This window comes from Mustelus asterias, chromosome 29, assembly GCF_964213995.1.
Source record: "Mustelus asterias chromosome 29, sMusAst1.hap1.1, whole genome shotgun sequence".
NCBI lineage: Eukaryota > Metazoa > Chordata > Chondrichthyes > Carcharhiniformes > Triakidae > Mustelus > Mustelus asterias.
In genome coordinates this window covers 21,106,804-21,125,566 of record NC_135829.1, presented here as the reverse complement: position 1 = coordinate 21,125,566, position 18,763 = coordinate 21,106,804, and the positions used below count along the sequence as shown (strand labels likewise).

The window sequence follows — 18,763 nt, the reverse complement described above, 5'->3', positions numbered from 1 at the left end:
GGTGGCACAGTGGTTAGCACTGCTGCCTCACAACACCAAGGAGCCGGGTTCAACTCCCGGCTTGGGTCACTGTCTGTGTGGAGTTTGCACATTCTCCCAGTGACTGCGTGGGTTTCCTCCGGGTGCTCCAGTTTCCTCCCACAGTCCGAAAGACGTGCTGGTTAGGTACATTGGCCGTGCTAAATTCTCCCTCAGTGTACCCGAACAGGTGCCAGAGTGTGGCAACTAGGGGATAGAACATAGAACATAGAACATTACAGCGCAGTACAGGCCCTTCAGCCCTCGATGTTGCGCCGACCAGTGAAACCAATCTAAAGCCCATCTAACCGACACTATTCCAATATCATCCATATTACGGGCGGTACGGTAGCACAGTGGTTAGCACTGCTGCTGCACAGCTCCAGGGTCCTGGGTTCGATTCCCGGCTCAGGTCACTGTCTGTGTGGAGTTTGCACATTCTCCTCGTGTCTGCGTGGGTTTCCTCCGGGTGCTCCGGTTTCCTCCCACAGTCCAAAGATGTGCGGGTTAGGTTTATTGGCCAGGTTAAAAAAAATTGCCCCTTAGAGTCCTGGGATTAGCAGGTAAAATATGTGGGGGTCGGGCCTGGGTGGGATTGTGGTCGGTGCAGACTCGATGGGCCGAATGGCCTCCTTCTGCACTGTAGGGTTTCTAAAAAAAAAAAAAATATGTTTATCCAATGACTACTTAAACGCCCTTAATGTTGGCGAGTCCACTACTGCTGCAGGCAGGGTATTCCACGCCCTTACTACTCTCTGAGTAAAGAACCTACCACTGACATCTGTCCTATATCTATCACCCCTCAATTTAAAGCTATGTTCCCTCGTGGCAGCTATTACCATCCGAGGAAAAAGGCTCTCACTGTCCACCCTATCCATCCTCTGATCATCTTGTATGCCTCTATTAAGTCACCTCTTAACCTTCTTCTCTCGAACGAAAACATCCTCAAGTCACTCAGCCTTTCCTCATAAGACCTTCCCACCATACCAGGCAACATCCTGGTAAATCTCCTCTGCACCCTTTCCAATGCTTCCACATCCTTCCTATAATGCAGCGACTAGAACTGTACGCAATACCCCAAATGCGGCCACACCAGAGTTTTGTACAGCTGCAACATGACCTCCTGGCTCCAAAACTCAATCCCTCTACCAATAAAAGCTAACACTCTGTACGTCTTCTTAACAACCCTATTAACGTGAGTGCCAACTTTCAGGGATCTATGCACATGGACACCGAGATCTCTCTGCTCATCCACACTACCAAGTATCTTACCATTAGCCCAGTACTCTGTAATCCTGTTACTCCTTCCAAAGTGAATCACCTCACACTTTTCCACATTAAACTCCATTGGCCACCTCTCAGTCCAGCTCTGCAGCTTATCTATGTCCCTCTGTAACCTGCAACATCCTTCCGCACTGTCCACAACTCCACCGACTTTAGTGTCATCCGCAAATTTACTAACCCATCCTTCTACACCCTCATCCAGGTCATTTATAAAAATGACAAACAGCAGTGGCCCCAAAACAGATCCTTGCAGTACACCACTAGTAACTGAACTCCAGGATGAACATTTCCCATCAACCACCACCCTCTGTCTTCTTACAACTAGCCAATTCCTGATCCAAACCGCTAAATCACCCTCAATCCCATGCCTCCGTATTTTCTGCAATAGCTTACCATGGGGAACCTTATCAAACGCTTTACTGAAATCCATATACACCACATCAACTGCTTTACCCTCATCCACCTCTTGGTCACCTTCTCAAAGAACTCATTAAGGTTTGTGAGGCACGACCTACCCTTCACAAAACCGTGTTGACTATCCCTAATCAAGTTATTCCTTTCTACATTATTATAAATCCTATCTCTTATAATCCTTTCCAAAACTTTGCCCACAACAGAAGTGAGGCTCACTGGTCTATAATTATCAGGGTTATCGCACGGTAGCACAGTGGTTAGCACTGCTGCTTCACAGCTCCAGGGTCCTGGGTTCGATTCCCGGCTCGGGTCACTGTCTGTGTGGAGTTTGCACATTCTCCTCGTGTCTGCGTGGGTTTCCTCCGGGTGCTCCGGTTTCCTCCCACAGTCCAAAGATGTGCGGGTTAGGTTGATTGGCCAGGTTAGAAATTGCCCCTTAGAGTCCTGAGATGCGTAGGTTAGAGGGATTAGCAGGTAAAATATGTGGGGGTAGGGCATGGGTGGGATTGTGGTCGGTGCAGACTCGATGGGCCGAATGGCCTCCTTCTGCACTGTAGGGTTTCTATGATTCTATGATTCTTGAACAAGGGGACAACATTTGCTATCCTCCTGTCTTCTGGCACTATTCCTGTAGACAATGATGACATAAAGATCAAAGCCAAAGACTCTGCAATCTCCTCCCTAGCCTCCCAGAGAATCCGAGGATAAATCCCATCCGGCCCAGGGGACTTATCTATTTTCACACTTTCCAGAATTGCTAACACTTCCTCCTTATGAACCTCAATCCCATCTAGTCCAATAGCCTGTATCTCAGTATTCTCCTCAGACAACATTGTCTTTTTCCTGTGTGAATACTGACGAAAAATATTCATTTAGCGCCTCTTCTATCTCTTCAGACTCCACGCACAACTTCCCACTACTGTCCTTGACTGGCCCTAATCTTACCCCAGTCATTCTTTTATTCCTGACATATCTATAGAAAGCTTTAGGGTTTTCCTTGATCCTACCTGCCAAAGACTTCTCATGTCCCCTCCTGGCTCTTCTCAACTCTCTCTTTAGGTCCTTCCTGGCTAACTTGTAATTGGATTTTCACAGTAACTTCACTGCAGTATTAATATAAGCCTACTTGTGACTCTAATAAATAAACTTTAAACTTTAGGAAAATGTGAAGTTCTGCACTTTGGTAGGAAGAATAAAGGAGCTGAATATAATTTAAATGGAGAAAGACTGCAGAAAGCTACAGCACAGAAGGATTTGGGGGTCCTCACGCATAAATCACAAAAAGCTAGCATGCAGTTTCAGTGGGTAATAGGGAAGGCAAATGGAATGTTGGCCTTTATTTCAAAGGGATTGGAATATAAAAATAGGGTAGTCTTACTAAAACTGTACAAGTCACTAGTTGGACCGCACTTGGAATACTGTGAACAGTTTTGGTCCCCTTACCTAAGGAAAGATATACCGGCGTTGGAGGCAGTCCAGAGAAGGTTCATTAGGTTGATTCCAAGTATGGAGGGATTTTCTCATGAGGAGAGATTGAGCAGGTTGGGCCTGTACTCATTGGAGTTTAGAAGAATGAGAGATGGCCTTATTGAGAAATACTGGATTCTCAGGGGGTTTGACAGGGTAGATGCTGAGAGGTTGTTTCCCCCCTTGTGGGAGAGTCTGGAACCAGAGGGCATCATCTCAGCGTAAGGGGGTCAGCCATTGAAGACAGAGATGAGGAGGAATTTCTTCTCTCAGAGGGCAGTGAATCTGTGGAATTCTTTCCCGCAGAGGGCTGTGGAGGTTGGGGCATTATGTATGTTCAAGGCTGAGATAGCCCTGACCTAGCAATAGTACCAATAGGAAGGAAAGACTGTGTGGCCAAACACAAGGGAAAGCTGCAGCAGAGGGGAGATTGCGTGTGTATGCGTGTACGTTTCTGTGTATGTATGTGCATGTGTGTGTGTGTGTGTGTGTATGTGAGTGTGTGTGTATGTGAGTGTGTGTGTATGTGAGTGTGTGTGTGTATGTGAGTGTGTGTGTGTATGTGAGTGAGTGTGTGTGTGTGTGTGTGTATGTGAGTGTGTGAGTGTGTGTGTATGTGAGTGTGTGTGTGAGTGTGTGTGTATGTGAGTGTGTATGTGTATGTGTGTGTGTGTGTGTGTGTGTGTGTATACAGTCAAAGACAGGGAGATTAGGGAGTGTGAATTGAACAATATTACTGTGCTGAGCTTTGCCTGAGCTGCAGCCATACTGTTTAACAGGATTTATTAAAGGGGTCGGCTAAAGGAGTCCATGGGGGGGATCTGTGTCATCCAGACTTGCTAAGGGGTTTCTCCCGGAGTGTGTGCAGCTCAGGTAACAGCTGTCCCTGGGGCCCTGGAATGAAATGCAAGTGAAGGTGCCTCGAGGGCAGAATCCATTGAGTGGGAAGCTGAGAGATCTTACCGATCAGATACCAGGTTAAAGATCTTTGGAACTGCACACGGTGCCGCATGTCAGCACGCAGTGATGTGGGTACTAGCGGCTGCGTTAGATGTAACTTTGTAACGACTACATAAAGTGAAAGTTGCCTTTTTATTTGAGGCATCATTTACCTGTTAATTCATGCTTAATTTGCATATTGTGTTAAAGCATAAACTACAAAAATTGGAATCTTGTCGGTAATTTTTTTCATTCAGTGAACTGGTTAATTTTGGCTTACGGTTCCCCACACTGCCACCTCGTACTTCTCTTGATATTTAGAATAACAAACTGCATTCCACTGTCATGGGACTGACACATGCATCATGAGTTATGGCGAAATCAGGACTTCAGATGCATAGGGGGATCACTCACTACTAAACGTCAGGAAATGGCAATCATAGAACCATAGAACCATTTGGCCCATCGAGTCTGAACCGGCTCTTTCCAAGAACAATCCAGTTCGTCCCACTCAACCTCATGTTCCTGCAACTTTTTCTCCTTCAGGTGTTCATCCAATTCCCTTTTGAGGGTTACTCTTCAATCTATATCCACCACCCAATCAGGCAGTACGTTCCAAAAGCTAACTACACATCCTGCAGACGGAATTTTGTTCTTATTTCGTCAATGCTTCTTTCACCAATCACCTTAAAGTGCGGTCCCGCGTTTAGCCACTCTTCATCCAATGAGAATGGTTTCCCTTAATTATTCTATCGGAATTCCTCCTCAGGTCAAACACCTCTAATAAATCTCCTCTTAGCTTTCTCCACCATGTACAATGTGGGGGCAGCACGGTGGCACAGTGGTTAGCACTGCTGCCTCACAGCACCAGGGACCCAGGTTCAATTCCCGGCTTGGGTCACTGTCTGTGTGGAGTTTGCACATTCTCCCCGTGTCTGCATGGGTTTCCTCCAGCTGCTCCGGTTTCCTCCCACAGTCCAAAGATGTGCAGGTTAGGTGGATTGGCCATGCTAAATTGCCCCTTAGTGTCAGGGGGACTAGCGAGGGTAAATGCATGGGGTTATGGGGAAAGGGCCTGGGTGGGATTGTGGTCAGTGCAGACTCGATGGGCCAAATGGCCTCCTTCTGCACTGTAAGGATTCGATGACTCTATGAATATCAGAGCAGGGACAGATCCTAAACACATCTGACATTATGTCTGGGATTATCGACCGTTCGCGCTGGCGGGATTCTCCAGTCCCGCTGGCAGCGCATCCCCACCCACATGTTTACTGCCGGTGTGGGGTGATGTCAATGGGAATTCCCATCGACAGCGGCGGGACCGGAGAATCCCGCCGCTAGTAAACAACGTGCCACCTCCCGCCGGCGGGAAACACGTGGCTGGGAGGCTGGAGAATCTCACGCTCCATTTAAAAAGACCTTTCTGACTGTTACCATTATTCCATCAAAATCACATCCGTTCCAATCACTCCACCCCTGGCTGGCTTGGATTGAATATTGATCAGGCAAATGAAGAGGATTGCCATGTTGTGGGGTTCATTGCCTTCTTAACTGTAGTTTCCTCAAAACAAGTGAATGCCAGGGAAGGATTAAAAGGAACCGGTGAAGGAAAATGTGCCATAGTATCGCTGTGATATCGAGGGAGCGTTGCACTGTTCGGATCATAGATTCGTAGACATTAGCAACACAAAAGGAGGCCATTCAGCCCATCATATCCTCACCAGTCAAGAAAGATCTGATTTGATTTATTATGGTCACGTGTATTAGAATACAATGAAAAGTGTTGTATCTTGAGCGCTGTACAGACAAAGCATACCATTCATAGAGAAGGAAAGGAGAGTGTGCAGAATGTAGTGTTAGATCTGACTACACTAATCCCATTTTTCAGTGCTTGACCCATAGAACTGGAGGTTATGACTTTGAATATCTAAATACTTCTTAAATGTTACTTATCTGAGGAAGGATGTTCTTGCTCTGGAGGGAACGCAGCGAAGGTTTACCAGACTGATTCCTGGGATGACAGGACTGATGTATGAGGAGAGATCGAGTCAGTTAGGATTGTATTCGCTGGTGTGCAGAGGAATGAGAGGGAATCTCATAGAAACCGATATAATCCTAACAGGACTAGACAGGGTAGATGCAGGGAGGATGGGGGAGTCCAGAACCAGGGTTCACAGTCTAGGGAATACGGGGTAGACCATTTAGGACAGAGATGAGGAGAAATTTCTTCATCCAGAGAGTAGTCAACCTGTGCAATTCACTGCCGCAGGAAGTAGTTGAGGCCAAAATATTGTATGTTTTTAAGAAGGAGTTAGATATCGCTCAGAGGGTGAAGGGAATCTAAGGATATGGGGAGAAGGCAGGAACAGGTTACTGAGTTGCATGATCATAATGAATGGTGGAGCAGGCTGACGGGCTGAATGGTCTCCTCCTGTCCCTATTTTTCTATGTTTCTTTGTTACGTGAGTTTCTGCCTCGACCATTCTTTCAGCCAGTGAGTTCCAGACACCCCCCATCCTCTGGGTGAAGAAGTTTCTCCTAAACTCTCCTCTTAGCCTTCTACCTCTAACCTTAAGTCTATGCCCCCAGGTTATTAACCCCTCTACTAATGGAGAGAGTGCCGTCCTGCCCATCCTATCTATGCCTCTCTTAGACTCCTCTATCAGGTCCCCTCACAACATTCAACCAAGGCAAACAGCCCCAGACTATCCAATCTCTCCTCATTGCTCAGACCCTCCAGCCCAGGCAGCATCCTGGTGAATCTCTCCTGGACCCTCTCCAGTGCAATCACATCCTTCCTGTAGTGTGGTGACCAGAACTGTGCACAGTGCTCCAGCTGTGGCCTCACCAAAGTTCTATACAATTCCATCATAACCTCCCAGCTCTTGTATTCTATGCTTCAGCTAATAGAGACAAGTCTCCTATATGCCTTCAGAACCACCTTATCTACCTGTCCTGCCACCTTCAGGGATCTGTGGATATGCGCTCCAAGGTCCCTCTGATCTTCAGTACTCTCCAGGGTCCTACCATGCATAGCCTCATGCTTTGCCTTGTTAGCCCCTCCCCAAGAGCATTACCTCACACTTTTCCGAGTTGAATTCCATTTGCCACTGCTCTGCCCACCTGACCAATCCATTGATATCCTGCTGCAGTCCGTAGCTATCCCCCTCGCTATTTACCATCTAAGCAATTTCCATGTCTCCTCATAGAATACATAGAATCATAGAGTCCCTACAGTGCAGAAGGAGACCATTCGGCCCATCGAGTCTGTACTGACCTTTTTCTAAATGGAGGCCTTTTTCTAAATGGAGGTCGGTCACCAGTGGTGTGCCCCAGAGATCTGTTCTGGGACCCTTGCTGTTTGTCATTTTCATAAATGACCTGGATGAGGAAGTGGAGGGATGGGTTGGTAAGTTTGCCGACCACACGAAGGTTGGTGGGGTTGTGGATAGTCTGGAGGGATGTCAGAAGTTACAGAGGGACATAGATAGGATGCAAGACTGGGCGGACAAGTGGCAGATGGACTTCAATCCAGGTAAATGCGTCGTGGTCCATTTTGGCAGGTCAAATGGGATGAAGGAGTGCAATATAAAGGGAAAGACTCTTAGTACTGTAGAGGATCAGAAGGACCTTGGCGTCCGGGTCCATAGGACTCTGAAATCAGCCCCGCAGGTGGAGGAGGTGGTTAAGAAGGCGTATGGTGTGCTGGCCTTTATCAATCGAGGGATTGAGTTTAGGAGTCCGGGGATAATGATGCAGCTTTATAAGACCCTCGTCAGACCCCACTTGGAGTACTGTGCTCAGTTCTGGTCGCCTCACTATAGGAAGGATGTGGAAAAGATTGAAAGGGTGCAGAGGAGATTTACAAGGATGTTGCCTGGATTGAGTGGCATGCCTTATGAGGATAGGCTGAGGGAGCTTGGTCTTTTCTCCTTGGCGAGACGAAGGATGAGAGGAGACCTAATAGAGGTATATAAGATGTTGAGAGGCATAGATCGGGTGGACTCTCAGAGGCTTTTTCCCAGGGTGGAAATGTCTGCTACGAGAGGACACAGGTTTAGGGTGCTGGGGGGTAGGTACAGGGGAGATGTTAGGGGTAAGTTTTTCACACAGAGGGCGGTGAGCGAGTGGAATCGGCTGCCGTCAGTGGTGGTGGAGGCAAACTCAATAGGGTCTTTTAAGAGACTCCTGGATGAGTACATGGAGCGTAATAGGATGGAGGGTTATAGGTAGGTCTAGAAGGTAGGGATGTGTTCGGCACAACTTGTGGGCCGAAGGGCCTGTTTGTGCTGTAGTTTTTCTATGTTTCTATCCCACCCAGGCCCTATTCCCATAACCCTCATTTACCCTGCTAATCCCCCTAACACTAAGGGGCAATTTAACATGGCCAATCAACCTAACTCGCACATCTTTGGAGTATGAGAGGAAACTTGAGCACTGGAGGAAACCCACGCAGACACGGGGAGAACGTGCAAACTCCACACAGACAGTGACCCGAGTCTGGGAATTGAACCTGGGTCCCTGGCGCTGTGAGGCAGCAGTGCTAATCACTGTGCCACCCTATGAACCTTTTGATCATACTCTACATTTAAGTCTAAATCAGATCAAATAGCAAGGGCCCCTGCACTGAGCCCTGTGGAACCCCACTGGAAACAGACTTCCAGTTACAGAAACGTCCCTCTCCCATCACCCTCTGCTTCCTGCCTCTCACCAATTTTGGATCCAATGTGCCACTTTGTCTTGGAACCCATGGGCCCTTTTCTTGAGCAAATTACCCTCATCATCACTCCTGGTTACCTCCTCAAAAAACTCAATTAAATTTCCCAGACACGGTTTTCCCTTAACAAATCCATGCTATTAGTTATTCTCTTGCTCTTTATATATTTACAAAACCTCTTTGGCGTTTCCTATATTCTACCCACTAAAGCTTTTTCACACACTACCTTACCTTTCCTAATTTCCTTTTTAAAATTCCCCCATCACTTTTTATACTCCTTCAAGGACTCTGCCATATTGAGCCCTCGGAATCTGTCATAAGATTCTTTTTTTATCTTAATCCTGACCTTTATACCCCTCCCTTGACACCCAGAGTTCTCTGGTCTAAGTCTCACCCTTTGTTTTCACAGGAACATATCTGCCACCCCTGGAACAAGTCTGTTGAAACTTTGTTGCCCTCTCTCTATGGCCATAATATCCTTTCCAAGCTCAGGGGACTAAAACTGCACACAGTACTCCAGGGGCGGTCTAGCCAAGCTTCAACACAATTTATTCATTCATGGGACATGGGCGTCGCTGTCTGGCCAGCATTTATTGCCCATCCCTAGTTGCCCTTGGAGGGCAGTTGAGAGTCAACCACATTGCTGTGGCTCTGGAGTCACATGTAGGCCAGACCGGGTAAGGATGGCAGATTCCCTTCCCTAAAGGACATTAGTGAACCAGATGGGTTTTTCCGACAATCGACAATGGTTTCATGGTCATCAGTAGATTCTTAATTCCGGATTTTTTAAATTGAATTCAAATTCCACCATCTGCCGTGGCGGGATTCGAACCCGGGTCCCCAGAACATTAGCTGAGTTTCTGGATTAAAACTCTGGTAATAATACCACTGGGCAAGACCGGGAAGCAAGATCACGCTACTCCCGGACTCAAATTCTTTTGCGATAAAGGCTAATATTCCATTAGCCTTCTGAACAGCTTGCTGCACCTGCATGTTAGCCTTCAGTGACCTATGGACAAGGACACCCAGGTCCCTCTGTACATCTACACTTTCTCATTTCTATTTCTTACCATCTGGTCCTTCTACCAAACGGGATTACCTCACATTTTTCCATATTATATTCCATCTGCCGTGTACTTTCCCACTCACAGGGGGGATTTTCCCATCCCGCCCACCACGGGAATCGGAGCAGGTGACCATGTAAAGGTCTGTTGACCTCAGGCAGGATTTTCCAGTTTTGGGGCTGGAAAATCCCGCCCACTAAGTCTGTTCAAAGCCTCCTGCTGCTGCTTTGCATCTTCCTCACAACACACGTTCCCGCCCAGCTTTGAACCATCCACAAACTTGGGAATATGACATTTGCTCCCACATCAAAATTACTGATACAATGTATATTGTATGAATCTTCTTCAAAGCTGGCCTTGCTATTCTTACATCCAGTAAGAGTTTTTACAACACCAGGTTAAAGTCCAACAGGTTTATTTGGCAGCAAAAGCCACGAGCTTTCGGAGCCCTGCTCCTTCATCCACCATAGGTGGCACTGCAGCCTCAAAAACCAATCTAATAAGTTGAGTGTCTCCTTTGGACAGCCAGGGAGGTACAACACACCAGCACAATAATGCACACCGCCGCCCCCCCCCCCACACACTCCCACTGCCCCCACCACCACCCCCTCAGCACCCCTCCTCCCACTGCCCCCACCACCACCCCTCAGCACCCCTCCTCCCACTGCCCCCACCACCACCCCTCAGCACCCCTCCACCCACTGCCCCCACCACCACCCCCTCAGCACCCCTCCTCCCACTGCCCCCACCACCACCCCCTCAGCACCCCTCCTCCCACTGCCCCCACCACCACCCCTCAGCACCCCTCCACCCACTGCCCCCACCACCCCCATCTCCCCCCCGCCCCTCCCCATCACCATGAGACGTTAGTGAATATTGGAGTGAGAATAAAACTCGAAGGGGAAATCTGAGCCATGGTGACTGAGAAAACAGCAAACAAGGGACCATCTTTTCCTCCAACTAAAGTAGCATCACTGATGGCTGGAGATAGGGGTACAGTGCCACACCTACACAGTGCCACACCAACACAGTGCCACACCAACACAGTGCCACACCTACACAGTGCCACACCAACACAGTGCCACACCAACACAGTGCCACACCAACACAGTGCCACACCTACACAGTGCCACACCAACACAGTGCCACACCAACACAGTGCCACACCTACACAGTGCCACACCAACACAGTGCCACACCAACACAGTGCCTCATCAACACAGTGCCTCACCAACACAGTGCCACACCAGCACAGTGCCACACCAGCACAGTGCCACACCAACACAGTGCCTCACCAACACAGTGCCTCACCAACACAGTGCCACACCAGCACAGTGCCACACCAGCACAGTGCCACACCAACACAGTGCCACACCAACACAGTGCCACACCAACACAGTGCCACACCAGCACAGTGCCACACCAACACAGTGCCTCACCAACACAGTGCCTCACCAACACAGTGCCACATCAACACAGTGCCACACCAGCATAGTGCCTCACCAACACAGTGCCACATCAACACAGTGCCACACCAGCACAGTGCCACAGCAACACAGTGCCTCACCAACACAGTGCCTCACCAACACAGTGCCACACCAGCCCTACAGTGCCACACCAGCACAGTGCCACACCAACACAGTGCCACACCAACACAGTGCCACACCAACACAGTGCCTCGCCAACACAGTGCCTCACCAACACAGTGCCACATCAACACAGTGCCACACCAGCACAGTGCCACAGCAACACAGTGCCTCACCAACACAGTGCCACAGCAACACAGTGCCTCACCAACATAGTGCCACAGCAACACAGTGCCACTCCAACACAGTGCCACAGCAACACAGTGCCACAGCAACACAGTGCCTCACCAACACAGTGCCACAGCAACACAGTGCCACACCAACACAGTGCCACTCCAACACAGTGCCACAGCAACACAGTGCCACAGCAACACAGTGCCTCACCAACACAGTGCCACACCAACACAGTGCCACACCAGCACAGTGCCTCACCAACACAGTGCCACACCAACACAGTGCCACACCAACACAGTGCCACATCAACACAGTGCCACACCAACACAGTGCCACAGCTACACAGTGCCACACCAACACAGTGCCTCACCAACACAGTGCCACAGCTACACAGTGCCACACCAACACAGTGCCACACCAACACAGTGCCACATCAACACAGTGCCACACCAACACAGTGCCACAGCTACACAGTGCCACACCAACACAGTGCCTCACCAACACAGTGCCATGCCAGCACAGTGCCACAGCAACACAGTGCCACACCAGCACAGTGCCACACCAGCACAGTGCCACAGCAACACAGTGCCACACCAACACAGTGCCACACTAACACAGAGCCACACCAACACAGTGCCACACTAACACAGAGCCACACCAACACAGTGCCACACTAACACAGAGCCACACCAACACAGTGCCACACTAACACAGAGCCACACCAACACAGTGCCACACTAACACAGAGCCACACCAACACAGTGCCACACCAACACAGTGCCACACCAACACAGTGCCACACCAACACAGTGCCACACTAACACAGTGCCACACCAACACAGTGCCACACTAACACAGAGCCACACTAACACAGAGCCACACCAACACAGTGCCTCACCAACACAGAGCCACACCAACACAGTGCCACACCAACACAGTGCCACAGCAACACAGTGCCTCACCAACATAGTGCCACACCAGCACAGTGCCACACCAACACAGTGCCTCACCAACACAGTGCCACAGCAACACAGTGCCACACCAACACAGTGCCACAGCAACACAGTGCCTCACCAACATAGTGCCACACCAGCACAGTGCCACACCAACACAGTGCCACACCAACACAGTGCCACACCAACACAGTGCCACACCAACACAGTGCCACACTAACACAGTGCCACACCAACACTGTGCCACACTAACACAGAGCCACACCAACACAGTGCCACACCAACACAGTGCCACACCAACACAGTGCCACACCAACACAGTGCCGCACTAACACAGAGCCACACCAACACAGTGCCACACTAACACAGAGCCACACCAACACAGTGCCACACCAACACAGAGCCACACCAACACAGTGCCACACCAACACAGTGCCACAGCAACACAGTGCCTCACCAACATAGTGCCACACCAGCACAGTGCCACACCAACACAGTGCCACACCAGCACAGTGCCTGAGCAGCACAGTGCCACACCAACACAGTGCCACACCAACACAGTGCCACACCAACACAGTGCCACACCAACACAGTGCCACACTAACACAGAGCCACACCAACACAGTGCCACACTAACACAGAGCCACACCAACACAGTGCCACACCAACACAGTGCCACACCAACACAGTGCCACACTAACACAGTGCCACACCAACACAGTGCCACACCAGCACAGTGCCACACCAACACAGTGCCACACCAGCACAGTGCCACACCAGCACAGTGCCACACCAACACAGTGCCACACTAACACAGTGCCACACCAGCACAGTGCCACACCAACACAGTGCCACACTAACACAGTGCCACACCAACACAGTGCCACACCAACACAGTGCCACACCAGCACACAGTGCCACACTGACACAGTGCCACACCAGCACACAGTACCACACCAACACAATGCCACACCAACACACAGTGCCACACTGACACAGTGCCACACTGACACAGTGCCACACCAACACAGTGCCACACTGACACAGTGCCACACTGACACAGTGCCACACCAACACAGTGCGACACCCGCACAGTGCCACACCAGCACACAGTGCCACACTGACACAGTGCCATGCCAGCACAGTGCCACACCAACACAGTGCCACACCAGCACAGTGCCACACCAGCCCTACAGTGCCACACCAACACAGTGCCACACCAACACAGTGCCACACCAGCACAGTGCCACACCAGCACAGTGCCACACCAGCCCTACAGTGCCACACCAACACAGTGCCACACCAGCACAGTGCCACACCAGCACAGTGCCACACCAGCCCTACAGTGCCACACCAACACAGTGCCACACCAACACAGTGCCACACCAGCACAGTGCCACACCATCACAGTGCCACACCAGCCCTACAGTGCCACACCAACACAGTGCCACACCAGCACAGTGCCACACCAACACAGTGCCACACCAACACAGTGCCATGCCAGCACAGTGCCACACCAACACAGTGCCACACCAACACACAGTGCCACACCAACACAGTGTCTCACCAACACAGTGCCACACCAACACACAGTGCCACACCAGCACAGTGCCTCACCAACACAGTGCCACACCAGCACAGTGCCTCACCAACACAGTGCCACACCAGCACAGTGCCTCACCAACACAGTGCCACACCAGCACAGTGCCTCACCAACACAGTGCCACACCAGCACAGTGCCGCACCAGCACAGTGCCACACCAGCACAGTGCCACACCAGCACAGTGCCACACCAACACACAGTGCCACACCAGCCCTATAGTGCCACACCAACACACAGTGCCACACCAACACAGTGCCACACCAACACAGTGCCACACCACCCCTACAGTGCCATGCCAGCCCCATAGTTCCACACCAGCACAGTGTCACACTAGCATAGCGCCACACCAGCACAGTCACACCAGCACAGTGCCACATCAGCCCTACAGTGCCACATCAGCCCTACAGTGCCACACCAGCCCTACAATGCCACGCCCAGTTCCAGCTAAAGAAATCAGAGTGAAGATCTATCAGCCACAAATGCAAGGTTGTCACTCATAAATCTAACAGGAAAATCAGGAGCAATGTCTATCTCCAGTGCACAATAAGAATGTGGAACTTACTACCAGAAGGTTAATGGCAATCTGCAATAAAGCGATAAAGGGATAAAGGGATGCCCGGTGGATCCAGAACTGGCTTGCCCAAAGGAGGCAGAGAGTGGTATAGATGGGTCTTTTTCTAAATGGAGATCGGTCACCAGTGGTGTGCCCCAGGGATCTGTTCTGGGACCCTTGCTGTTTGTCATTTTCATAAATGATCTGGATGAGGAAGCGGAGGGATGGGTTGGTAAGTTTGCCGACGACACGAAGGTTGGTGGGGTTGTGGATAGTCTGGAGGGATGTCAGAAGTTACAGAGGGACATAGATAGGATGCAAGACTGGGCGGACAAGTGGCAGATGGACTTCAACTCAGATAAATGCGATATGGTCCATTTTGGTAGGTCAAATGGGATGAAGGAGTACAATATAAAGGGAAAGACTCTTAGTACTGTAGAGGATCAGAAGGACCTTGGGGTCCGGGTCCATAGGACTCTTAAATCGGCCCCGCAGGTGGAGGAGGTGATTAAGAAGGCGTATGGTGTACTGGCCTTTATCAATCGAGGGATTGAGTTTAGGAGTCCGGGGATAATGATGCAGCTATACAAGACCCTCGTCAGACCCCACTTGGAGTACTGTGCTCAGTTCTGGTCGCCTTACTATAGGAAGGATGTGGAAAAGATTGAAAGGGTGCAGAGGAGATTTACAAGGATGTTGCCTGGATTGAGTGGCATGCCTTATGAGGATAGGCTGAGGGAGCTCGGTCTTTTCTCCTTGGAGAGACGAAGGATGAGAGGAGACCTATTAGAGGTATATAAGATGTTGAGAGGCATAGATCGGGTGGACTCTCGGAGGCTTTTTCCCAGGGTGGAAATGTCTGCTACGAGAGGACACAGGTTTAAGGTGCTGGGGGATAGGTACAGGGGAGATGTTAGGGGTAAGTTTTTCACAGAGGGTGGTGGGCGAGTGGAATCGGTTGCCGTCAGTGGTGGTGGAGGCAAACTCAATAGGGTCTTTTAAGAGACTCCTGGATGAGTACATGGAGCTTAATAGGATGGAGGGTTATAGGTAGGTCGAGAAAGTAGGGATGTGTTCGGCACAACTTGTGGGCCGAAGGGCCTGTTTGTGCTGTAGTTTTTCTATGTTTCTATGTTTTGTTTCTAAAAGCAAAATACTGCGGATGCTGGAATCTGAAACAAAAACAGAAAATGCTGGAAAATCTCAGTGGGTCTGACAGCGTCTGTGGGGAGAGAATCGAGCCAACGTTTCGAGTCTGGGTGACCCTTCGTCAGAGCTGACGAGCTCTAACGAGCTTTGACGAAGGGCCACCCAGACTCGAAACGTTGGCTCTATTCTCTCTCCACAGACGCTGTCAGACCCGCTGAGATTTTCCAGCATTTTTCAGCAATAAAGGGAGATGGGTAAATACATGGGATGGTGAGGAGGGGGGAGGATGTATTAGTGCGGCAGGAGAAGCCGCGTGTGTGGCCTTTTGGCTAAGATGAAGCGTCAGATCAAGCTCAAAGTGGGGTGCAATGCCTCATCTTGTCAGCCTGGATCTTGTTTGTCTCTCTTGAGGGGACCATGACTTGGATTCATTTGGGTTTTGGATTTGGATTTTGGAACAAGCAAGGAATGGATTGGGGTCCACCTGGTCCACTCTGAGCAGTGACTTTGTAACTTTATGGATGGAGTAATTTTTTTTGAAGTGAGCACAGCAAAGGGCAGTGGGGCCAAATGGCCTGTTTCTGCACATTCCATACAGTCACCTTGCCTCCTTCTCCATTTTAACACCGATCCTTTCAGCGAATGTGGGTGTCGCTGGCAAGGCCGGCATTTGCTGTCCATTCCTCGGTTTAAAGTTTATTTATTAGTGTCACAAGTAGGCTGACATTAACACTGCAATGAAGTTACTGTGAAAATCCCCCAGTCGCCACACTCCGGCGCCTGTTCGGGTACACTGAGGGAGAATTTAGCGTGGCCAATGCACCCTAACCAGCACGTCTTTTGGACCGCGGGAGGAAACCGGAGCGCCCGGAGGAAACCCACGCAGAAATGGGGAGAATGTGCAAACTCCACCCAGACAGTGACCCAAACTGGGAATCGAATCCGGGTCCCTAGCGCTGTGAGGCAGCAGTGCTAACCACTGTGCCGCCCAGGTAACCTTGACCTGAGTGGTTTTCTGGGCTATTTTAGAGAGGTTGTGAGGAATCAACCACATTGCTGTGGGTCTGGAGTCACATGTAGGCCAGACCGGGTAAGGACAGCAGATTTCCTTCCCTAAAGGACATTAGTGAACCAGACGGCGCTTTTTTAAACCATAGTTGGTCAGAGTTGTCACCATTACTAAGCTGTCAATCCCAGATTTCATTTTTAAATCCCACCAGGGATCTGAACTTGTGTCTCCCCCGGAGCATTAGCCAGGGCCTCTGGGTTGCTAGCCCAGTGGCATTACCACCGCCAACACCGCCGCTACTTACTTGTACAGGTGAAGTGAGTGCTTCTTCCCGTAGCAGAATATCTGATATTTGGGAAGGCCGCAGTATCGGTCCATCTCCTTGTCATCTTTGTACCATGTGATCTCTGGCGCTGGGTGACCTAGCAACAGAATACATCCAAGTCAGTCCCTGTGTGCCACATATGTGTGTCCCCCCCAGGTTACAACACAGTGACGAAAATAAACATGCACAGATACACTCGCGGTCTTGCCTTACCGTCCATTGTTTGTCTACGCTGGAAAGAAGGAACTTGCATTTCACTGGAAGCTTACACAACCTCAGCGTGTCCCGGAGTGTCCAAAGAGGTCTTTTGAAATCCACTCGTTGTTCTCGTGTAGAAATGGTGCACAGCAAGATCCCACAAACAACAGGGCTCCACAGGGCGGCACGGTGGCACAGTGGTTAGCACTGTTGCCTCACAGCGCCAGGGACCTGGGTTCGATTCCCGGCTTGGGTCACTGTCTGTGTGGAGTTTGCACATCCTCCCCATGTCTGCGTGGGTTTCCTCCGGGTGCTCCGGTTTCCTCCCACAGTCCGAAAGACGTGGGGGTTAGGTGGAGTGGCCATGATAATTTGACCCTTAGTGTCAGGGGGATTAGCAGGGTAAATGTGTGGGGTTGCAGGGATAGGGCCTGGGTGGGATCGTTGTTGGTACAAACTCGATGGGCCGAATGGCCTCCTTCTGCACTGTAGGGATTCTACGATTCTACGAATAATGAGCATTATTAGGCAGGAACTTTACCACCTCACATGCCCCGGAATTCTTCATTGGCCTCGGGTGGGATTTTATGAGCCTCGCCCGAGCGAGATCGTAAATTCCCGCCCTATATCTCTGGGGTTTTTAATAAGTTGAGAGCCAAGCATTAGCCAGGGCATTGGGAGAGATTGGATGTTCTTCTCCGGAATAGTGCCAGGGATCTTTTATATCACCTAACAAGGCAGGAGCTTGGTTTAACATCCCATCAAAAGATGGAGACCCTCAGTGCTGCGCTGGATTGTCAGCCTGCTTTACATGCTCAGGTCTTTGAGCCTGGTACATCCAGACAGCAAGGCAGGAGCATTAATCACTGAGCCACGGCTGACACTTATTACTGACATCGACCAATTGTTTATAGATCATTGAGCGCAGTTACTAGGGACCAACTAGGGCAAACACAGGAAATTCCAACATGACAAGGCCTATCTGAGGGAAAGGGGAGATTTTTAATTTGTTAATCTCATTGGTTTTAAAAGCATCCCGTCAAACCTGATTTTCTTGTACTCATTGTACAGCCAACCCATTCGCTCAGTGGCAGGATGGTCTGCCCTGTAAAACACTACCACTTTAGGTGAATTGGCCGTGCTAAATTGCCCCAGGATGCGTCGGTTAGAGGGATTAGTGGGGTAAACACTTGACCTTATGGGGATAGGGCCTGGGTGGGATTGTGGTCGGTGCAGACTCGATGGGCCGAATGGCCTCCTTCTGCACTGTAGGGATTCTATGATGATGAGTATACAGGGTCTTTTTTAAA

At 50.0% G+C, this 18,763-nt stretch overlaps 1 protein-coding gene across 2 annotated transcripts in view; it reads right to left on the bottom strand.

Moving 5' to 3' along the window:
- alpk3a (alpha-kinase 3a) overlaps positions 1-18,763 on the bottom strand; it is an 86,544-nt gene that overhangs the window by 37,610 nt on the left and 30,171 nt on the right. For both annotated transcript variants that reach the window (XM_078200171.1, XM_078200173.1), the window contains exon 4: positions 17,235-17,352. In XM_078200171.1, the coding sequence (XP_078056297.1) occupies positions 17,235-17,352 (118 nt within the window). The remainder of the gene's footprint in view (positions 1-17,234; positions 17,353-18,763) is intronic.